This window comes from Microcaecilia unicolor, chromosome 1, assembly GCF_901765095.1.
Source record: "Microcaecilia unicolor chromosome 1, aMicUni1.1, whole genome shotgun sequence".
NCBI classification, from domain to species: domain Eukaryota; kingdom Metazoa; phylum Chordata; class Amphibia; order Gymnophiona; family Siphonopidae; genus Microcaecilia; species Microcaecilia unicolor.
In genome coordinates this window covers 719446049-719471062 of record NC_044031.1, presented here as the reverse complement: position 1 = coordinate 719471062, position 25014 = coordinate 719446049, and the positions used below count along the sequence as shown (strand labels likewise).

General features: G+C 39.7%; 1 protein-coding gene across 1 annotated transcript in view; it reads left to right on the top strand.

The window, feature by feature from the left end:
- The window catches only part of CEP152 (centrosomal protein 152), a 139960-nt gene that overhangs the window by 42662 nt on the left and 72284 nt on the right, over positions 1-25014 (top strand). The window contains exons 10-17 of the mRNA XM_030189556.1: positions 880-1027; positions 3678-3769; positions 6596-6759; positions 8506-8707; positions 10204-10332; positions 13250-13380; positions 17345-17473; positions 18391-18526. Coding sequence (XP_030045416.1) covers positions 880-1027; positions 3678-3769; positions 6596-6759; positions 8506-8707; positions 10204-10332; positions 13250-13380; positions 17345-17473; positions 18391-18526 — 1131 coding nt within the window. The remainder of the gene's footprint in view (positions 1-879; positions 1028-3677; positions 3770-6595; positions 6760-8505; positions 8708-10203; positions 10333-13249; positions 13381-17344; positions 17474-18390; positions 18527-25014) is intronic.

Sequence of the window (25014 nt, the reverse complement as noted above, 5' to 3'; positions counted from 1 at the left end):
TTTTCCCTCTGACTAGCAGAGGCTAGAGCTGTGCCATTCTCTGCCACCTTTGTACCTGGAAAGGCAAACACACACATGGCTTAATGGTCACAAATTACAATCTTGCTTCACACTGGGGGGACTCCATATACCTTGTAGTCCAGTATCACCATGATGCTTAAAGGTGTATCTGGATATTTTCCTCTAAAGTATGTTTTCAAAATTGATAATTTTGAGATTGGGCCTTTGGAAATGTTGCTTGCTTGCTTCTGGTGAGTTGGCTTTGATTGACATTGAGTGGATGAAGAAAGGCCAAATAACGTTTGCCAGCTGACAAGAGGAAATAGCAGGGAACACCCTCCGACAGCTGAGAACAGGAAGTAGTGCAACAGTCATCAGAGGTGACTATTACTGCTTAATAGAAATAAGTATTGCAAAGCAAGATGTGGCAGTCAGAAACACTACAGGTAGGGTCTGAAAGGCAGAGAAAATGTGGGGCCACTGGGGGGGGGGGGGGACAGATATTTCTTTGGCCCCAGTTAGTGCTTCATAAGCAGCAGCAGGGCTACAGGGAGGAGAGTAAGAGGGCTGGAAGTAAAAAAAAGTCCTTGTGAAGGGGAATAGATGAGGAGGAAAGAGGGCTGTATGAGCTTAGGGTGGGGAGTGGAAGAGGAGATGAGAGGATTGCACACAGGTCAGATGTATCAGGGAAGAAATGCATTCTTCCACCCTTCTGGTGTTTTCTTCACCCCCCTCCCCCCCAAAAAAAAACAAAAAAAAAACCCCAAAAACAAATTATTTGGGGAAAATGGAAATATATAATGAATATGTTTTGTCCCAGGACAAATTTGTGAGTCCCTAGGTCCTGTAATTTCTGACTGGGTTTTTATCTTCCTCTAGAAAGATTTGTGCTGTCACCTGGAGAATCATGTGAAACAACTTGAAAGAAAGCAGGATGAAATCAAACTGGAAAAAACTGACATTATCAACAGGTTAACAAGGAGCCTTGAGGAAAGTCAGAAGCAGTGTGCTAATCTTCTACAGACAGGTAAAATCTGCAACAAAATGCTCTGATTGTATATATGAGGAGAAATAAAATCAGATTTTCTAATGATTTGCACTATTTGTTGTCAAGTGCTGCCACCTATTGAGCTTTCTGGGAGCTATGCATTCTTTCAACTGCTTCCTGATAGGCTCTGTGAGAAGCTGGAATGTAGTTAGGTGTAAGATATCTAAAAATGGCATATTTTGACTCCAGATTCCTCCTTGGAAGAATAGAAACATCACTGTAGAGCACCAACACCCAAGGGGTGGAAGTCAGGGTCTATGTACTTGTTTCTGAAAAGAGTCTCTTCTGCCTCTACTGAGGGTTGTTGCTGTGGTGACTAGGCAAAGGATGGGGCCTAATTTAGGACTAAAATTTGCAACAAATGTAAGTCTGTAGATTACTGTTGGTTTAGACCAGAGGTTTTCAACCCGGTGCTCAGTACACACCCAGCCAGTCGGGGTTTTCAGGTTATTCCCATTGAATTTAATGGGAATATCCTGAAAACCCCGACTGGCTGGGTATGCCCCCAAGGACTTGGTTGGAAACCCCTGGTTTGGGCTAATGTGCTAAAGCAACCTTCCTTAAAGGAAAATTGAGCAAAACTGAAAACATCCCTCTGATGATGACTGTGAGATAAAGGAACACGAACATGAAGGTATTTATAAATGTCAGGAGTGGAGGAAGGAGAAGCGAGCATAAATCATTGAAATGTAAGGTAAATAATGAATATTACAAGAGACTATCCCCCATGGATACCTGAGTGTGGAGTCCCCCAGGGATCCCCTCTCTCACCAACACTATTCAACTTAATGATGATACCTCTAGCCAAACTACTAGCCAATCAAAACCTCAATCCCTACATTTATGCAGATGACGTCACAATCTACATCCCATTCATACATAATTTAAATGAAATCACCAACAAGATCAACCAAAGCCTCCAAATAATGCACACTTGGGCAGATGCATTCCAACTGAAACTTAACGCAGAAAAAACACAACGTCTTGTACTCACCTCACAACATAACACAAAAAACTTCACCACCATAATCACACCATACTGTTCCCTTCTGGTCTCACAAAACTTGAAAATTCTTGGAGTCACCATTGATCGAAACCTCACTCTTGATACCCACGTGAAAAACACGACGAAAAAGATGTTCTACACCATGTGGAAACTTAAAAGAGTAAAACCTTTCTTCCCGAGATACATCTTCCATACCCTGGTACAATTAATGGTAATAAGTCATCTGGACTACTGCAATGCACTGTACGCTGGGTGCAAAGAACAGACAATCAAAAAACTCCAAACTGCCCAGAATATGGCCGCCAGACTCATATTTGGAAAAACTAAATGTGAAAGCGCAAAACTCCTAAGAGAGAAACTCCACTAACTCCCACTTAAGGAACGCATTGCGTTCAAGATCTGCACGATTGTACACAAAATCATTCATGCAGACGCCCCAATCTACATGCTAAACCTCATGGACCTACCTCCCAGAAATGCCACAAGATCATCCCGCAGATTTCTCAACCTGCACTACCCCAGCTGCAAAGGACTTAAATACAAGCTGATGCATGCCACTACCTTCTCTTACATGAGCACGCAGTTATGGAATGCATTACCTACAGACTTGAAAGCAATCAACGAAACAACTATCTTTCGAAAATCTCTGAAAACTTTCTTCTTCAACAAGGCCTACAATTGAGAACCTATAGCCTCACTAAGTCACCTCACTAACCCACTCAATTATGAACGCCCACCTTCTATAAACACCCTAATCACTCTCCTCCCTCTTCTCTCTTCCCTTCCTTGATCACTACACATTACTAACTGTATCTGATATCATGAAATGACAATGTTGTTAAATCTATGTAAGCCACATTGAGCCTGCAAATAGGTGGGGGAATATGGGATACAAATGCAATAAATAAATAAAATAAGCTGTGGATTTTCCCAATCCCTTCTTAATAATGGCTTATGGACTTTTCTTTTAGGAAATTATCTAAACCTTTTTTAAATTCTGCAGCGAATTGCAGAGTTTAATTACATATTGAGTGAAGAAACATTTTCTCTGTTTTAAATTTACTGCTTAGTAGCTTCATTGCCTACCCCTAGTCCTAGTATTTTTGGAACGTGTAAACAAGTGATTCACGTCTACCCATTCCACTCCACAAATTATTTTATAGACCTCTATCATTACTACTACTACTACTTGTCACTTCTATAGCACTACAAGGCATACGCGGCGCTGTACATCATACATAATATTGACATAAGTTGGGTGCATGTAGGCGCCTACGTGACTTAGTTAAAGGGCCCCTAAGGCTGCTGGGAAGGAGGAGGTCATCTAAAAGTATGAATAGTGGAGTTTTCAGAGATGGAAGACTTGAACTGCATTAAAAAAAAATAGAATGCTGCTGTTTTTCTTCAAACTCGCTGAAACATCTATTGGCTTTAAAGCATTGCTAAGTCCCAATTTGAGTGAATCAAGACCTGTATAGTTATGGAAAGCAGTACTTTTTGCCGTTATCTTCGTTCTAATGTTTGGAACGCCAGTCAACACAGTTTCATTTCAACAAATGATAAAATGATCTGATGATTTAGTGTAAACACTCCTTTAATGTTACTTATTTTTTTTTTGTATAGGTCCAATACAGGAGATTACTCAGCTACGAATCCAGCTTCAGCAAGCCCAGACCTCAAAGATGATAAGTGATGACATGAACAAGGCTTTACAGGTTAATGTTATGTTTCTAATTCAGAACTCTTGCAGAAAGATTTTAATATAAGTATTTTGGAGAGTATATTCTGAAGCAAATTGCTTTAATACTGGAAATTCTTAAGTGCAGATTATGCTAAAATTAAGGTATCCTGCTAAAACAGTTCGCTGATCTAAAATGATTATTTAAATTGATTAGTTAACTGAAATGTTGTGTGGATTTTGTATGGATGTCAGATATAGCTCATTTAGATGAATGATGCCTGTGTACATTTAAAACCCTTCTTTGTGTAGGGACTCTGAGGAGAAATGGGATATCCAAGTTGTGATGTCACTTTCCCCAAGTATTTTATAAAAGACTCTGTTGAACCCAAAACCTTTTGTAAAATATGTAAATGACATGCAGGAGTTCAGATCTATTTGCCAGCACATACAGAAAGAGCGACATCATTTTGGGGCTTTACATGGGTGAGCGTCAGCATCTATATATGTAAACACTGGTTTTGCTGTTTACACGTGTATTTACTACTACTACTATTTAGCATTTCTATAGCGCTACAAGGCGTACGCAGCGCTGCACAAACATAGAAGAAAGACAGTCCCTGCTTAAAGAGCTTACAATCTAATAGACAAAAAAATAAAGTAATCAAATCAATTAATGTATACAGGAAGGAGGAGAGGAAGGTAGGTGGAGGCGAGTGGTTACAAGTGGTTATGAGTCAAAAGCAATGTCAAAGAGGTGGGCTTTCAGTCTAGATTTAAAGGTGGCCAAGGATGGGGCAAGACGTAGGGGCTCAGGAAGTTTATTCCAGGCGTAGGGTGCAGCGAGACAGAAGGCGCGAAGTCTGGAGTTGGCAGTAGTGGAGAAGGGAACAGATAATAAGGATTTATCCATGGAGCGGAGTGCACGGGAAGGGGTGTAGGGAAGGACGAGTGTGGAGAGATACTGGGGAGCAGCAGAGTGAGTACATTTATAGGTTAGTAGAAGAAGTTTGAACAGGATGCGAAAACGGATAGGGAGCCAGTGAAGGGTCTTGAGGAGGGGGGTAGTATGAGTAAAGCGACCCTGGCGGAAGATGAGACGGGCAGCAGAGTTTTGAACCGACTGGAGAGGGGAGAGGTGACTAAGTGGGAGGCCAGCAAGAAGCAGATTGCAGTAGTCTAAACGAGAGGTGACAAGGGTGTGGATGAGTGCTCGGAAAGAAAGGGGCAGATTTTACGGATGTTGTAAAGAAAGAAACGACAGGTCTTTGCCATAGCTTAAGTTTGCATGTGCCAGATTTTAGAAGAGCTGCACATACAGGAGGAGTCAACTAAGGAGCCGGGCAAAATAACTGTTTTTCCTGATTTTTTTTTTTTTTTTTTTAAGGTGGTAGGACACCATAGGGTTAACAGAATTGTCCCTGAATCATTGTTAGAGACACCAAGCCAAACAAATCAGGTGGCTGACACTTATGTGTTCCTCAGAGCAGTTGAAAAGCTGACATGGAAATTTTTCCAAATACACATGTATACTTGTGTATAATTTTTCTGCTTGCCTAAACTTCTCCTCCCTTGAGATAGCTGTGTCCTGGTCATTTACAGATGTAAATAGCTGCTTTATGAATTCATATATATGTGTTGGCAAGCCTACAATTGTAAATGCCACTGTTTTCACATGTAATGCTCCTAAAATGCCCCCCTTCTTGCTGCAGTATCTGAATAGAAGGTGCTTAACCTTGGCAAAGTTATTTTCTGTTTTTTTTTTTTTTACTTACTGTAAGCCACATTGTGCCTGCATGAGTGGGAAATTGTGGGATATAAATGAACCTTAAATAAATGTAGGAGGCAGCTAGAGACATTTTTGTTTACACAAGCATATGGTTAAATAATGCTGCGAGTAGGTTTGTCCTGGTTTTTCTCTCTTTTTTTTTTCCCAGGTTTGTCTTGTCCTCTGTCTATTCCCACATATCTTGTGCTTTATGATAGTTGATTTTATGTTTGTTTACTGAAACAATTTTATTATGTGTGTGTGTTGAGATTCACATAGATATGGGATATAAATGCTATAAATAAATAAATAAATTTATTGCCTTGGGCAAAATATTGATTTACCCATGAAAAGGGACTTTTATAAAACTGCCCACCCTGAATATGGATAACAGTACATGTGTAGTGCCTTTTCACCTGTAAGTTTACCTGCTGTAGGAAGAAGTGTTCTTGAAGATGGAATTGGTGTTTGCTACTGCATGCATACTTTTTGAATTTTAAAAAAAGCATTCAAATATTTAACTCGGGGAAATTCTTAACAAATTTGCAGTTGTGAATGTATGCAGGTACATTGTATGGGATCATTTGCAAAGTGCAGGTACATGTACACTTTTACTTTGGAATCCTAAAAAATCCATGGAGTGAAAAGTGTACACGCATTTTTCGTCCACACAGGCAGCTGTAAAATAACTCCATTTAATAGCATATGCATATGTGGTTACAGTGCTAAATGGGGTAACCAAAGTACTGTCCTTTCAGCGAATGTATTTTGGTAAGAGAATGCACAATAGATTGGTACTTTGTCATTAAAAGTGTATCTTTTCCCATTTGGCTGCTGGAAGTTCTTTGGTCCTCCCTGCTTTGATTATAGGTGTTTTTTTTATGTAGGATGCTTTTTCCTTTCCTTTTGGTTGGTATTGTTGTTATCCAATAGATTAATATCATATAGCACCAATCTGAGATTAAAGTTTTGTGAATATGTAATGCCCTGCAAGCTTGAAAGTTTGACATGCTTGATTGTTGATTAACCTTCTAATACAAATTTGTTCACCTTTAAATATTTTCTTTGTTTTTTTTTTTTTTTTTTGTTTCTTAGTCAGAGTTGACTGAGCTGAAAGAGGAAATTACTTTGTATGAATCTGCTGCTAAACTTGGAGTGTTTTTGAATGAAGCAGGAGGAGAAACAGAGGTTGACATGTCTGAATCATATGTGGATTTGGGTATTAAAAAAGTTGACTGGAAAAAATCACGGTTGTACAGGTATTCACATCATACAAAGAACAAGGTGTTCATTTATGTTTATTAATATGGTATATATTTAGTTTAGTATGTACTTAATTGTGTTTTGAGTGTATATGTGATAAGCTGACTGGAGTATTGGCATTTGGGCACTGGAGGCAGTACAGAGAAGTAAAATCAACTCGGAGACAAATTTTAATTTTCAGGAACCAGCCAAAATCTGCAAATAAAAAAAATACTCTGTAATTAAATTTTTTTTTAACATGTGATGTAAAAACAGTTGTTACACTCTTTCCATTTCAGTGCTGTAGCTGTTAAGTAACATGTTTTTTAATCATCTCGCAATGTTCAGGAAATTGCAAAAAATAATTAAAGATGGTAATTCTGCCCCTTTTCCCCTGGGTTGTGGCTTTCTTTATAAGTCCAGGTGCAGAGTTAATCCTCATACAGTGGCTGTGAAAACTTCCTCAATTCAAGAAGATCCCTTTTCAGAGCCCTGCTCTTATCTATCAGTGCTGTATTTCTAAACAAGGTGTAAACAGTGGATTTCAACACTGGGGTTCTGCAAATGAATGGAAAATCAAAGTTAAATCAGCAAGGCAGGATTATATGGTGAACTTAGAGTAGAGGAGAGGGAATCAGCAGAATGACTCTGGCTGTTGGCTTATAAACCAGAGACCACTCCTATTATTCCCTAACTAGTAGTGCTGATCAGAAGCAGCTGGGCCTTTTGCAACAAATCCAGAGCTTTCTTGGCAAATTTAATTCCCTTTTCCACTAAGTCCATGGGTTGGGTTCATTTCCATCATGCATTCTGCTTGACCCAGTATTTCCCTTTGGATCATATAGACTCGGTATAGACTCGGGTATAGTCTGTGCAGTATTATGAAAATATAGTACACTTTATTCTACAATTGCAGGTGCTCTAGCTTTAGTTGCCTTTGATAGTAAGATATACAAACACTAAAAATGGAGTTATCTAAAATATATCAGCCTTTATTGTCACCAGAACTATATTGATCATAAAAACACTTCTAAAAAAATACAGAAATTAATTGCAAGTGTTATACATTTAGTTTGTTTTTCTCAGCTGTGTTTTATATGGTGTGTTTTTAGAAACCTGTGTTAAGGGTAATACTTACCTCTTAATGTGTGTTAAATTATAAAATTTGTGCATTTTTACCATAACAAATGTTTGGGTCACCTTGGGCTACATAATTGTGCAAATCAAATAATTTAGCCTATGTTAAACTATGCAAGCTGTGTCATTTTTTTCTTCTTGGGAGTGTTTTCAGCATGGACCCCTATAAATACTCCCTCACTAGCACCATAGCAAAGACTGCTTCCCTCTGTAGATATCCCCTATATACTCACCCAAAGGTACTTTTCAAACTCCCATCTAAGATCCCCCAACTTACTTCTTGACACTACAGATCCACTTTCTCTGGTTAGCAGGCTGATACCTCAGGGGACCAAAATAATGCAACTTGCAAAGTTGATCATAAGTTGCCTTAATTCCTTTGTCCTGGGAGTTACTAACCTGTGATACTGAGTTACAACAGGTTAGTGACTTCCACTGTAAGCTAAGGTGCAGTAAAATACAATATTTTACCACAGCTTGGTAACTAGCCCCTTTAGTGGAAAAGCTTTAACTGCTCAGTGAATTGGAATTGCAAAAATGTGTGTGTTTTGCTTAAGATTTTGATTAAACACTGACGTGCTAGGCTAAGTGTATGAAGTTGAAGGTTCTTTTCTTTTCTTCTGTAGTTCCATGAGCAAGACAGACCCTAATAAGGACCTTACAAAAGATGAGCTTATCTTGGAGCTGAAAACTGAACTTGAACGAGCACTTGGTAGCAATACAATGAAGAGACATCAGATTTCTCAATTATATAGAGATCTAAGAGAGTATCGAGCAAAGGCAGAAGAACTCAATAAACACTTAGATAAAACAGTAAAAGACTATGAGGTATAATTGTTTGAGAATCAGCTCCTCTCATTGCTTTGGGGTTGGAAATTACTCCTTTCTCCTTTAATTCTATTTCTGTTGAAGCCTGTGCTGATATTTCTGGCACTTTTTTCAACCACCTATGAATTATTACCCTATTTTTCAATAGATACCTCCTACCCCCCCCCCCCCCCCCCAATAGCTTAAGTACATAAGTATTTCCATACTGGGAAAGACCAAAGGTCCATCAAGCCCAGCATCCTGTTTCCAACAGTGGCCAATCCAGGTCACAAATACCTGGCAAGATCTGGTCATTGCAGCAATGGTCCTGAGGCTGGAAATCATGCACTAGTTATCTTTCCTAAAAGCTGTATCTTGGACTGTAAAGACAGCCACCAGGTTTCGCCCTTACTGATGAAAATGACTCTCTCTCCTTTTGTATACTGAGATCTCTCCCTTCATTTAAGGCTATGCTTAAAACTCATCTCTTCCAATTGGCCTTTTCTGATTAAATTTTGGTCTTTCATTGTTTCTTTGCTCTGGCCTTAGGATACTGCGAGACACAGCAGGACTGTTTGCTTGCATCTGCTCATATTTGCTTATCTATATTTGCTTTGTTACTTTTTTATTTTATATATGTTGCTATATTTGCTTGTATTGTAAAATTTTAAAAATGCAATATACTGTGCTGTATGTGGAATTTTACTTTATGTAAATCGCTTTGATGCCTTTGGCCTTAGGCAGTGATGGCAAGTCCAATTTGGCAGTTTTTTTAATAATCATCGGTGTTTACTATGATGGTTTGATTTGTTGTGCCAGTGAGGTTGATGTTGGAGTTGCTATTGTTGCAAGATACAGTATGATACTATAAGCTCCTTGTGACTCTGGGCAAGTCACTTAACCCTCCAAATAAGTACCTGTATATAGTATGTAAGCCGCATTGAACCTGCTATGAGTGGGAAAGCGCGGGGTACAAATGTAACAAAAAAAAAGGTTATGCTATAGCGTTTTTAATCATCCAGTTTGAGACTATTTGTATGAGTATTAAAGGGAGTGTTTTTCGTCTCTTTTGTCTCTGTGTTCGAGATTGACCTAATATTTGGACCCCCTGAGGCAGGTGCTGGGGCGCCGAAACACGGCTCATGTCGAGTGTTTATGAATAAAGGACTCTCGATTGTTCCAATCTTGGAGGCCTTGCTGTGTTTTTTTCTTTTGCTGCCTTTTTTTTTCTGACATATACCCCAGTTTGCTCTGTAGAACTCATGTTAGGAATCTTCCCTTGAAGAATAATTGATACCAGGTACTGTAAATCTGCTGTCAATTATGTGCAGCTGATGATGATGTCAACAGCTTGAATATTTCCAAGTTGGTCCTAGTTAAGTTGTTTGTTTGTTTTTTTCCCCTATTTTGTTCTTCGGGACCTCTCACATTTTTGTTCCTCATATTTGCTCAGTGTGTAGATATTCCTAAAAAATTCTGTCAGTATTTGAATGCTTGTTTTCTTACCCTCATCATAGATTCGATGTGATGTAACAGAAAAAAAGATGGATCCTTTGTGGCCATGCTCATCTATGCCAGGTGATGCTCTCCAGGAGGAAATGGAAAATCTTAAAAGAGCAAACCAGAGTTTGCAACTGGAAATTGAGGTCTGACTCCAATTCATCCTTAGTGTGTGCTTAACCTTAACCTTATTTAATGTGCGTACACTACATTGAGAATACATGACAGAAACATGTGGCATTTCATTTAAGTGTGTTGAATTCTAATGGGAAACCAGATATTTGTCAGAACTTGAAAACATGGAGGGTCCTAGATGGAAATAGACATTACAAGATGCCAGATGACGTCTACGCAGGTGGCCTCTGAATTAGTTGATCAGATTGCTAATTCGGTGCTTTTTTTTTTTTTTTTTTTACATGTGATAGCCTAGCCTGCTTTGTATTCTGTCTGGTACTTTAGTTAGATCTATCACATATCTGAAACAAGAAATGTTACTCTTTTAATTACACTTTAGGTTCGCTGGGTAAATATCTCCTGTCGTCCCCCTTCTCCCCCACTGCTAACTCTAGGCTCCGCTCCTTCTATCTCGCTGCTCCCTATGCCTGGAATAGACTCCTTGAGCCGGTACGTCAGGCTCAGTCTCTGGCTGTCTTCAAATCTAGGCTTAAAGCCCACCTCTTTGCTACTGCTTTCAACTCCTAACCATGACTCTCTTACTCAGTACCCTCACTTATTGCCCTATCCTTTATCCTCACCTCTTTATTCCCCTACCCTTAATTGTTCTGTCTCTTGTCTTATCTAGATTGTAAGCTCTTTGAGCAGGGACTGTCTTTTTTTTGTGTATGGTGTGCAGTGCTGCGTATGCCTTGTAGCGCTATAGAAATAAGTAGTAGTAGTAGTAGTTTAGTTCATTGTAATTTGGCTTTGATCTCGGCGTCCCAGGTTCAATTCCCACTACAGCTCCTTGTGACCCTGGGCAAGTCACTTAACCCTCCATTACCTCGAGTTTAAAAACCAAGATAGTGAGCCTTCTAGGGACAGAGAAGTACCTGTTTACAATGTGTGATTGTTCTCTGCCTTCAAAGTGATGGTTAAGTGGATTATAAAACCAATATTAAATTAAATATACCAACATTATGCAGATGCAGCAGTATTTAACAAATAAATAGCAATAGTATAAAAATAAACAAATGGATACCACTACAAAGAATAAAATTGATGACACAGCTCGTTAATTAACAAGACCAAGATACACAGAACACAAAAACAAACAAAATCAAAACACAAATTAACAACAAAATAAATACTGTATATTAAATACAATTGAAGCCACATTCAATAGAACAAAACTTAAAATGACTGAAAAAGCAGAGTAACTCCATAATACTAATATAAAACAAAGTAACCTTAGGGTTCTTGTTACTTATAAATATTTGACTTGCTCGGTAATGCTTTTTGGTGTGGTGGATGCATATTTTTACTAGTTTGAAATTCATATATGTTAATTTGAACAAATTTACTGTTTAACAGTTAGTTATAGGATTTGGTATAATAGCTTACTCTTATATAGAGCAAACTGTGATATCCAAGTTTTCAAGTTTATTATGAGTCTTGATATACCGCTCAAAAGAAGCTTCTGTCAAAGCAGTTTACATTAATCATTAAATAAATAAATCAACAGGAGGAAAGGAACCTCAATGAACTTCTGAGCACACTACCAGGACCCTTATCCATACTCTTATCACCTCTCACTTAGACTATTGTAACTTGCTTCTCCACAAGTCTCCCACTTAGCCATCTTTCTCCTCTTCAATCTCTTCAAAATTCTGCTGCACAATTTATATTCAGCCAGTGTCGCTATGCTCATATTAGCCCTCTCCTCAAGTCACTTCACTGGCTCCCTATCCGTTTCCGCATACAATTCAAAGTCCTCTTATTGACTTATAAGTGCATTCATTCTGCAGTTCCTCAGTACCTATCCACTCTTGTCTCTCCCTACATTCCTCCCTGGGAACTCCGTTCACTGGGGGGGGGGGGGGGGGGGGTCCTTTTACAAAAGCGCGCTAAAAATGGCTTGCAGTAGCCTAGACGCGGGTTTTGGGCATGCACCGATCCATTTGTAGCGTGTCTGTGAAAAAAAAAAGGCCTTATCTGGTTTTTTTTTTTTTTTTTTTTGCTGAAAAATGGATGTGTCCATTTTGGGTCTGAGACCTTACTGCCAGCCATTGACCTAGCGGTAAAGAATCATGGAGTAACCGATCAGTAATGACCTACACGCGCCAAATGCCACTTGGCACGTCTTATGCGCGGCAGAAAATAAAAAATATTTTTCAGATGCATATAGTGGATGTGCTCCAAAAATGAAATTACTGCAAAAGCCACGTGAGTGTTGGGTGATAACTTCATTTTGGCACGTGTAGACGCTTACGCTTAGTCTTTGTTATCTTCACCCTTCTCCTCCACTGCGAACTCCAGACTCTGTTTCTTTTATCTTGCTGCACCATATGGCTGGAATAGATTTCCTGAGCCGGTACGTCAAGCTCCATCTCTGGCCGTTTTCAAATCTAGGCTAAAAGCCCACCTTTTTGATGCTGCTTTTAACTCCGAACCCTTACTCTCTTGTTCAGTACCCATATTTTATCGTTCCCACCTTAGTAATTCCCTTATCTCTTATTTGTCTTGTTTGTCTTTCCTAATTAGATTGTAAACTCTGTCGAGCAGAGACTGTCTCTTCATGTTCAAGTGTCCAGCGCTGCGTACGTCTAGTAGCACTGTAGAAATAAGTGGTAGTAGTAGTAGAAGATGGGAAAGGAGATACACACAGAAAGGAGTGTAGGAGCATCCAACAAGTAGCGATATAGTTGATGTCTTAGTTTTTCTGTGTTGGTTTTCATACGCTTGAATAAAAGATATTATTTTGTTGGGGTGGGGGGGGGAGAGTTTGGGTTTAGTTTTATTTAAATTACTAATTATATACTATTTTTAAATTAAAGTACAAATTAACAATTGGAGTAGGGATACAGAACTGAAGGTAAAATTGTTACACTTCATTCTTCTGCATAGAAACATTTGTCGTGTATCAAAGAGCTTAAAGCAATTGAAGAAGAACTGAGAGGCAAAAACCAAGAACTCTGCAGTGAAATGAGACAAATGATACAGGATTTTGATCAGGATAAACAAGAAGCTATAGAGAGGTAATAACTTTTATTCAGAGACTTTCATATGTTTTTGGTATTGGGATTTGGATTTGGGGGTGATAGTAACAACCTTTCTTTATTGTTGTGCCTGGTTTTTTTTTTCTTTTTTTGTTCTGTAGACTGAAGAAAATAAATTCTGCTACATAATTCTTTGGATTTGTTTCAAGTAGTCAAAGTAATTCATTACATTCTTTTGAGGAAATGTATTTATTTTTCAGAGCTTGATATACCACAAAATAGGGCCAATACTGGCAGCTAAGCGGTTTACAACAAATAAAAATAACAATCTGATGGTGGACAGTGGGGTAGACAAAAGGACAGGACACACAAGGGAGGGGGAGACAAGCCACAACAGAAGGATTTTTAGTGGGTTAGAGTGGAACAAGAGGGACTTAATTAGGAAAGAGCCTCGAAGACAGAAGAGTAAAGAAAAGTCTTTAATCACGCTTTAAATTCTTGAAGAGACATGAATGAACGAAGAAGTGGGGGCTGGGAGTTCCAAAGTTTGGGACCTAGATAACTGAAAACATTTTCTCGTGTGAGAGAGAGATGAATAACAGAGGGAGCAGGGACGCAGACAAGATAATCAGAGGAAGAGGGCAGAAGGTGGGTGGGTGAATAAGGAATCAGAAGTTTATTTAAGTAAGCGGGAGAAGAGAATGAGTGATTTTTTTTTTTTTAAATTTGAAGACAAGGAGAAGGAGTTTAAAGCGGATGCTAAATTGTGCTCTAAAGTTTAAGAATGTGAAGTAAATACATTTTGACAGCATTTGAAATATCCTTGTTCTCTTCAGTAGATATAGATTTATAGAAACAGAGAAAAATATAGGCAGATAAAGATCATATGGCCTATCCAGTCTGCCCATCCATGCTATCTGCTCCTCCTATCACTCCCTTAGAGATCCTATGTACTTGTCCCAAACTTTCTTGGATTCAGATACTGTTTTTGTGTCCACCATTTCCACCAGGAGGCCATTCCACGAATTCACCACCCTTTCTGTGAAGATGTATTTCCTTAGGTTACTTCCGAGTCTATCCCCTTTCACCTTCATCCTGTGCCCCCTCGTTCCATGTTGGAGGCGAGATTTGGGCATTCCTAACACCTAGACGTTTTTATGCCATAATGGAAGAAAGCAAAAACGTCCAGGGCTAAAACTTACACATTTTGGACTAGACCTGTTTTAATAATGACTAAATCACAAAATAATGCCCCAAATGACCACTGAAGGGATTAAGGCATGACCCCCCACCTTACTTCCCCAGTGGTCACTGACCGCTTCCCACTCCCCAAAGATGATACCAGGCTGTATGACAGCTTCAGATGTTATGGCCAATACTATTAGTGCAGCACATATAACACCCAGTGCTAGAAATAATTTCAAATGAGTTTCATACACACAAGCAGGCTGTATCAAACTTGACTTAATTTGTGATCTTATATGGAAGCTAAGCCTCGCTCAGTGCATCCCAGGATGCATTGGGCAGGGCACCTTCATTTTGAGGCGGTACTCAGAGGAGGGAGGGAGCTCCCTCTACTCTGAAGGTATGAGGGGAGTGGGTTGGATTCGGGAAGAAAGTGAGGGAGGGACCCCACCGCTAGACTACCAAGTCAAGTGTTGGGGGATCTGTCGAGGGTCCCACTGAACCACCAGGGTATTTTAGATTTTTGGGGGAGTGCTTTGGGTTTGAGGGGTTACATGATTGGGGGGGCCCTGGGGTCCATTGGACTCCCAGAACTAACGGTGGCAGCCCGGATTGCCTGGCATGGACGGGGGAGCAAGGGAGCTGTAACCCTAACCGGTGCACTCATACTAGACTGGCGCTGTTGGCCTCTAATACCTGTAGGGCCTCTAATCAGCCTGTAGGGGATTAAGGATACGACCATCACTACTCCCTTCTAGGTGTTTCTGGGAGCAGGCGTAAATCCCGACATTCATGTTGATGGACGGAAACATGCGTTCACCTTCTGGAATGAGAATTACGGGTGTATCTTTTTGCTCCCTTCAGTCCCACCCAAAACATCCCCTGACACACCTGCCTGCCATATGCACATTTTTGAGTTTTAGATGTATATACCTTGCCTTTCAAGAATTAGGGTTTAGACATGTGTGGATTGTGCATGTCTAAAATACAAATAGTGTTTCTAAAATAAACACATATGTTTGACTCAGACATTGTAAAACGAAATATAACTTGTGGCATGTGATCCAAATGTATAACTTATGCGAATAGTGCTAATAATTGAGGTCTTGTACATGTATCTGATATGAAGAAGCTCTAATATTCAGATATTCTATATATATGTATATTTTATTCTTGCATATTTGGCAGCACTAGCTATGCATATGCCCTGGATCCTATGTATGTGCGCCAATATTTGAGCACTGATCCAAGATGTATGTGTAACTCAATTGGCTAATGAGCCAATTAGTGCTAATTGGGCACTAATTGGCACCAATATGAATTTATGTGCACATCTTGCTATGTGCTATTCTATAATAGTGGGCATCCAAATGTCATAGCAGGTAACCCTGAAGGGGGCTTGACCATGGGAGGCACATGAGTGGGTAAGGGGAGTTCCTAAAATTTGCATACTGTGTTATAGAATATTAGGAATTTGCAGGAATTACACCTGGTTTCAGCAGATATGAGTCCTGGCAGCTAAATTTGAGCACCGGAATCAGCACGCAGTGTAATTCTATAATAGGCGTTCATCTTTGAGTGCACATTATAGAATAGCATTGAGCAGCATTTACTAAATCTAGCCCATAATGCCACTGAAAATAACAATAATTTGAGACATCTGGATTGGACATTTCCCAAGATGTTTTACTGAATACTGATCTGGTAGTGTAAAAATTAACACCAGCAGTATCATAAATTTAATAAATAACCTGACATGGAATAGAGAGAAAACTAAAACCATTGTCGGTTTTCTTTTTTATTCATTATTTCTTCTGTTACAGTATTTTATTTGATATTGGTAAAATACCCCCTAATTCTATATACAGTGCTGAAAATTGTGCAATTAATTGCTTAATGAGACAATTAGTGTTGATAATTGGGCACTAACAATTATTGGCTGTAATTGGCAATAATTAGAATTTACGCGTCCACCTTTATAGTCACTATTCTATGAAGATGTGTGCGCAAATTTTTCTACGTGGATCTGAAAAGGGGTTGGGGGCATGGGTGGGTCAGGGGTGTTTCTAGGATTTGCACACAGTGTTATGGAATTTGGGGAATCCACGCCTAATTTTGGCGCAGGGATTTACAGCAGAGTTCAGTTGGTGTAAATATTTTGTGTATGGATCCCAGCAGTATTCTATAAATGGCACCCAACTTGGAGAGCCATTTATAGAATAGCGCTTAGCACGCATTTTTTTTGTATCCCAAGGGCCATAAGACTGAAAAAAGTAGGCTTATAATGCACTTTCTCCCTTTAAGCCTGATGTGAAATAATGTATTTATCAGGTGGCCACTATTTGGCTTATTATGGAACAACATATGGGAGAAAATGTGATATGCTGGAGAACTTACACTTTGCAGATAATTTTATAAACCTTTTCTGCATGTAAAATGTTTTTTTTTTTAATATTACCCCAAGGGTTACATGTGTAAAAGAGAAGATAACATGTCTTATTATTATGTGACGTTCATGTAATCTTGCTCTGGGACAGAAGTTGAGTTGCAAAGAAGTGTGCTCTTGCTAATGTTTATACCTGTAGCTACAATTTCTGCTGATTTTTACCTCGACGTTTTAGAAAGACATACGGTGTAAAAACAGGTTATACAATTACTTTCTATGATTGCTAGAGACCAGTTTAGAAGATAAGCAATGAGACCTTATAGGGAAGGATGACCAAAAAAAAAAAAAGTTTAACTTGGTGATATTTTTATATCCCCTTTTCCTTTGCATAATAAGAATGTATTGCTTTGAATCTTTGCTATCTTGGATTAGATGTGAAAGAACATATCAACAGCACCATGATGATGTCAAGAGTCATCTAATTGAGGAGCTGTCTGTGAAGTATGTGGCTGAAAAAAAGCAGCTTAGCCAGATTTGTGAAGAGAAAATAGCACAACTGAAGTAAGACCATGTCCAGGTTGATTTAACAGTTAATTTACTTTTTTTCTTTAAGGGCCTTGTTTACTAAGCTGCTTTGTAGGCACACAAACTTGTTAGTGCACTTTAAATCTAGAGACACCCATAGGAATATAATGGATGTCTCTATCTTTAGCGTGCACTAAAAAGTTAGCGTGTCCATAGTTCGGCTTAGTAAACAGGGCCCTAAGTGTCTGGAGTAAGTCTGCGCAGTTTTTCATGATTCTCTCATATGAAAATAAGGTAACGTAACTGAGTAATTTTGTAGTCAGCACCTGATAAGCCATGCAAGCATTAGCTGGTTCTCATTTGGGCTTCTGGAGCTTCTTTTATCAAAGTCTGGCTGATTTTTTTTTATTTCTTTTAGAGAGGATTACAAATATTTCAGAATTGCACCTCAGAGGTTATTATAGGTGCCCATACGTATCTGTATATTATTCTCTTTTTATATAATTTTAATTGGCTGGCCATCAGGTTATAATTTAAAATCCTGAACCAATTGGTTTGGACTTTAAAAGCTTGTCCTCAATGTTTTTTTTTTGTCCAAAATGAACTGGTATTCACGTATTCTTGCCCTTTTTCAGCTTATGAAGCTGTTCTTCGTTTATGTGATCATTCTGAGCTCAGACATGTCTAGAAAAAAGCTCTTTCCTTGATGGGTCCATCATTGTGACATTCCATGCCAAGAGCTTGATTATGTGACCTTTCAGCGTTCTCTAAAATTCTGGCTTAATAACCTGTAGTTAGTTGTTTATATGTTTTAACTTTCTCAGTCTTCTTTTGCTTATGTTATTTATATTTTATTTTTGCCATGCTATGATTTCATATATAAATTTCCATTGTTAACATCAAGATTTTTGAAATCTGTGGTATATTAAATTATTAAAATATGCTTTTTTAAGAGCTGAACTAGCTGCATTAAATCAAGAGATGTCTGCAGTGCAAGAATGTTATATTGCAGTCTGCAGAGAAAAGGATGTATTGCAAGATACTCTGAGGGACAGCATCGAGCAAGAACTTAAAGCAAAGGAAGAACAGGTATATCCATCAGCATTCTTTGCAGGTGTTTCAGAGAAAACTCTCTAAATCAGTTGCAAAGGTCTGTGGCTTCAGTTGTGTTTTGAAAGACAGTGTGTTGAATACAGAGCTACTTATGAAAGGTAGAGTGATTGAACTGAATGCTGTAGATAAGTTGCATAGCCTGTTCTTATTTTAAATGGCATAACATATTCTTTAAAACTTGCTGAGTCAGGTGTACAAGTGGTTAAGCAGCAATTCAGGCTTGCTTTCAGGTCATACTGCTGCTTTAATTGAAATAAGTGTAATTATTGGCTATAAGTAGATTTATGTTGTTAAAGGGTCATTGGTAAAAATTGTTCATCCATTTATACAAAAGTACTTGCCCAGATAGTAGGACAAGCCGTCTGGATAATTGCTGCTGAGCAGGGCCTCGGCTGATTTTCAGCACTATTATCTAGATAGTACGGCTGAAAATCATTACGAGATGTATTGTGAAATTATTTGATTAGGGGCTATATTCAGTGTCATTATTCGGCTAACTATTCAGACTACTTAGGACAGAAAAGTAGTGGCGCTGAATATTGCCATTATTTGGATAGCACTTGCGATCTATTCAGATGATCAGCGCTGCTATCCTGATAACAACCAGCGCTGAATATTTGGAAACATTTCTAAACACCGTGGCTGGTGTTTAATTGAGATGCTGATCTCAGAGTTTAAATATAAACCTGTTTAAAATAGTTTCTCTGAGACCAGGCTGTACTTCTACCATTTTTGGAAAAACAAATTGAATTGTGGAACACCTTCTTGCCATAGTTAAAACAAATTCTTAAATAAAACAGTGAATCATTCTAGATTCCCTCATATTTATTTAACATGTCATGAAGTTTAGAACTAGCTCACACCTAGGGTAGAAAAAAGAGGCGTACATTCTTACTGCTGTGGGGCAATTTGTAATTTTTCCTAATTTTCTGTAAGCCACATTGTGCCTGCATGTGTGGGAAAATGTGGGATACAAATGAACCATAAATAAATAAATAAGATAGTGGAGTCATTCTTTTCTACTCTATCATCTCCCCTTCTCATCCTGCAATTGAGGGGCAGAATTACATTGTACCTGGTCTATACTTTCTCTTTCTATGAATAAGTCCGACAGACTCTAAATATACTTATCCCATTTTATAGCAAGCCCCTTAACAAATGAAAGGGAAGTCTTTTTCTTAAATAAATCTTTCTCTATATAAATTCTGCTATCTCTTGCTCTGTATAAGCAAATTTGATTTTTAACCCAATTGTACTAAGGAAAAAGAGAACCAGTGTAGATAAGGACAGGTTTATTCTGACCCCTAAAAAGGACAGGTTTATTCTGACCCCTAAATCCCATACTTCTTCTCAAATTGACTGGCGTTAGGTGCTGGGACTGAACCAAGCTCCTGCAAAAAGGACAGGTTTATTCTGACCCCTAAATCCCATACTTCTTCTCAAATTGACTGGCGTTAGGTGCTGGGACTGAACCAAGCTCCTGCAAAAAGGACAGGTTTATTCTGACCCCTAAATCCCATACTTCTTCTCAAATTGACTGGCGTTAGGTGAGAAACCTACCTGATATTGTCTAAAATTTTTAAGGCTTGTTGCTTAATCAATTTAATTAGCACTGGGAAACCTCTCTTTCTGTCTTTTTCTTTCTTTCTTTCTTTCTGTTCCTGCCAAACTCTGATAGAGGGGAGGGGCATTTTTACATAGCTGACACTGCTATAATTATTGGCAATATCTAGATTTATTTAAAAGGAAAGTTATTAATATCTAGGGCAGTTTTAAAAAGTATAATAAATTGTAAAGTGCTGGATCAGACACTACCATTTTGGTCCATTCAACTAGAGAATTTCCCTTGATAGCAGCACTTAGCTGACCCATTGGGACTTATAATCCCACCCACCCCAGGGTTGTCCACTCATTTATAGACAAACCAAACCTCGTTAACTTTACTCCACAGTCATACACAGGCAGTCTTGCAGGCTGAAACTCCAACATAGTACACCTGTTCATACCCATTTCAACCAATCAGGATGACTTTTATTCTCTGCAATAATTGTGCTGCTTTAGTTTCAAGGCCAATCATCTGGAAACTTAAAGCTTGTCCTATCTGTCTTCAGCTATCTACTTTAAAACAAGAGCTATATAAGGTAATGCAAGAATTAGATGCAATTAAAGCAACTTATAGGACTGTACAGAATCATAACTTCTCACCACTGCCTCAGAGAATAAAACCACAAAGGAACAGATGGTTCACAGTAGGCTCAGGCAGAATTCGTCATGTCACACAGAAACATCCGCCCACACAAGTGTTGCCACTACAAAATTCTTTTGCTCCACTACAGCACTGTGATGTTCCTGAAACTAAAATTGAAGCAGAAGAAAAATAAAAAGCAAGGAAGAGGGAACAAAAAGAGGAGAAGGTACCCAAAGAGAAAAGACACTCACAAATCACTAAACCCAAAACACATACTAGGAAATGTAGTTGGAAAGCAATGACCACAAATGCTCACAGTCTAAGCAATAAAATTCATGACCTTCAAGCCCTGATGTTGGAGAATGACTTGGACATAGTTGCAGTCACAGAGACATGGCTCAATGGTTCCCATGAATGGGATGTAAACATACCAGGCTATAATCTTTTTAGGAAGGATAGAGAGGGACGTAAAGGTGGAGGAGTAGCTCTGTATGTGAGAAGTGATATCGCAGCAACTGAAATGACAGGGAAGTGGGGAAAGGAAGAAGCGATATGGATCACCTTAACAAGAGAGGATAAAACCTTGGTCCACGTGGGTGTTGTCTACAGACCCCCGACACAATTGGAGGAACTGGATAAAGATCTGATCACTGATATTCAAAAGTTGGGGAAGAAAAGAGAGGTGCTGTTGTTGGGAGATTTTAATCTGCCGGATGTAGATTGGAAGGTTCCGTCTGCAAAATCGGAAAGAAGTAGAGAGATTGTGGATGCTTTCCAAAGTGCTCTGCTCAGACAAATGGTGAATGAACCCACGAGGGAGGGAGCCACGTTGGATCTGGTGCTCACGAATGGGGATAGTGTGTCAAATGTCCGAGTGGCTGCACACCTGGGAAACAGTGACCATCAAACGGTTTGTTTTGATGTAACGGCTCATGTGGATGGCGGCCACTCTAAACTCAAAGTCCTGGATTTCAAGCGAGCTGACTTTAACAAAATGGGAGAATACCTGAGGAAGGAGCTGATGGGCTGGGAGGACATACGAGAAGTGGAAGGACAATGGTCCAGGCTAAAAGAAGTAATAAACAGGGCCACAGACATTTATGTAAGGAGAGTAAATAAAAGCAAGAGAAAAAGGAAACCGATATGGTTCTCAAAGCAAGTGGCTGAGAAAATAAAGATTAAAGAGTTAGCGTTCCAGAAATATAGAAAATCTCAAGAGGAGGAACACAGGGAGGAATACCGGTTGAAACTGAAAGAAGCCAAGAGAGAGGTACGTCTGGCGAAGGCGCAAGCGGAAGAACAAATGGCTAGAAATATAAGGAGGGGCGACAAAAATTTCTTCAGGTATATTAGTGAAAGGAGAAAGACTATAAAGGGAATTGTGAGACTAAAAGATACAACAAAACGCTATGTAGAAAATGATGACGAAAAAGCCAATTTGCTAAATAGATACTTTTGTTCTGTTTTCACTGAAGAAAACCCTGGGGAAGGACCGCGAGGGACTGGCAAAAGTACACCTGAGAATGAGGTGGATAGAGCACCGTTCACAGAAGAGAGTGTGTATCAACAACTTGGAAAACTAAAGGTGGACAAAGCCATGGGGCCGGACGGGATCCACCCCAGAATACTGAGGGAGCTCAGAGAGGTTCTGGCGGGTCCTCTTAAAGACTTGTTTAATAAATCCTTGGAGACGGGAGAGGTTCCGAGGGATTGGAGAACAGCGGAGGTGGTCCCTCTTCACAATAGTGGGGATAGGGAAGAAGCTGGAAACTACAGGCCGGTAAGCCTCACTTCGGTTATTGGAAAAGTAATGGAAGCCATGCTGAAGGAAAGGATAGTGAATTTCCTGGAAGCCAATAAGTTGCAAGATCCGAGACAACATGGTTTCACCAAAGGGAAATCGTGCCAAACGAATCTCATTGAATTCTTTGACTGGGTGACAGGAGAATTAAATCAAGGACGTGCTATGGACGTCATCTACTTAGATTTCAGCAAGGCTTTTGACACGGTTCCCCACAGGAGGCTCTTAAATAAACTACACAGCCTGAAGATAGGACCCGAAGTGGTGAACTGGATTAGGAACTGGTTGACGGGCAGACGCCAGAGGGTGGTGGTAAATGGAGTTCGCTCGGAGGAGGGAAAGGTGAGTAGTGGAGTGCCTCAGGGATCGGTGCTGGGGCCGATTCTGTTCAATATATTTGTGAGTGACATTGCCGAAGGGTTACAAAGTAAAGTTTGCCTTTTTGCGGATGACACCAAGATTTCCAACAGAGTGGACACCCTGGAGGGAGTGGAAAACATGAAAAAAGATCTGAAGAAGCTAGAAGAATGGTCTAACGTTTGGCAATTAAAATTCAATGCGAAGAAATGCAAAGTGATGCACTTAGGGAGTAGAAATCCAAGGGAGACGTATGTGTTAGGCGGGGAGAGTCTGATAGGCACGGACAGGGAGAGGGATCTTGGGGTGATAGTATCTGAGGACCTGAAGGCGACGAAACAGTGCGACAAGGCGGTGGCCGTAGCTAGAAGATTGCTAGGCTGTATAGAGAGAGGAGTGACCAGCAGAAGAAAGGAGGTTTTAATGCCCCTGTATAAGACATTGGTGAGGCCCCACCTGGAGTATTGTGTTCAGTTTTGGAGGCCGTATCTTGCGAAGGATGTTAAAAAAATGGAAGCGGTGCAAAGAAAAGCTACGAGGATGGTATGGGATTTACGTTCCAAGACGTATGAAGAGAGGCTTGCTGACCTGAACATGTATACCCTAGAGGAAAGGAGGAACAGGGGTGATATGATACAGATGTTCAAATATTTGAAAGGTATTAATCCGCAAATGAACCTTTTCCGGAGATGGGAAGGCGGTAGAACGAGAGGACATGAAATGAGATTGAAGGGGGGCAGACTCAGGAAAGATGTCAGGAAGTATTTTTTCACGGAGAGGGTGGTGGACGCTTGGAATGCCCTCCCGCGGGAGGTGGTGGAGATGAAAATGGTAACGGAGTTCAAACATGCGTGGGATATGCATAGAGGAATCCTGTGCAGAAGGAATGGATCCTCAGAAGCTTAGCTGAAATTGGGTGGCAGAGGGGGTGGTGGTTGGGAGGCGAGGATAGGGGAAGGCAGACTTATACGGTCTGTACCAGAGCCGGTGATGGGAGGCGGGACTGGTGGTTGGGAGGCGGGAAATACTGCTGGGCAGACTTATATGGTCTGTGCCCTGAAAAGGACAGGTACAAATTCAATTCAAGGTAAGGTATACACATATGAGTTTGTCTTGGGCAGACTGGATGGACCATGCAGGTCTTTTTCTGCCGTCATCTACTATGTTACTATGTAAATGACATTTTCCATTGACAAGCAGGACTGATTCTGGCAAATGAGTAGGTGACATCATTGCATGTTGCTGCAATAGAACAGCTTTCTTAGAGCTCAGAACTTAGGGGCCCTTTTACTAAGCCACGTAAGTGTCTAAGCGCGCCCAACATGCGCCAAAATTTAGTTACTGCCTGACTACTGTGTGACTTGCGGTAATTTCATTTTTGGCGCGCGTCTGAAAAATATTTTTTATTTTCAGGTGCGCGCAACGGATGCGTGCCAAGTGGCATTTTGTGCACGTAGGTCATTACCACCCGGTTACCACTTGAGTCTTTACTGCTAGGTCAATGGCTGGCGGTAAGGTCTCAGACCCAAAATGGACACATGGCAATTTTCATTTTGCCGCCCATCCATTTTTGGCAAAAATTTTAAAAAGCCCTTTTTTACAGGTGTGCTAAAAATTGGATCAGCGCACGCCCAAAACCCGCGCCTACACTACCTCAATCCATTTTTCAGCGCGCCTTTGTATAAGGACCCCTTAGTTTAAAGTTCTGAGCATGTGTGGCCCTTCCCGTATGCAGTCTAAGCTCTTTAGTTTTGTCTTTTCCACTCAGTTGAAGATAGAGGAGTGTAGGTGAAGTTGCTCTAATATTTAAGCTTGCTCTTGAACACACACAAAAGTCAACACCACAATTCCTTCCTGCTCTATTAACCTAGGCACCCTGTTTAAAAAAAAAAAAAAAAAAAAAAAAAAAATCTTCTTTCTGCTTTGCAGCCTACCTCTAAAATGATGAATGTGAAATACAGAGAGTTTTCCAGTACATCTGGTAAAAATCCATGTCTCTTAGACCATTTGGGCAATAAAGTATTTCACAGTGCCATGCTTTCTGTCTGCATTCCAGCAGGTCAGCAAATTTCTTTGGTCAAATACATGCATATACAGTCTTTCAAAAAAGTACAGGGT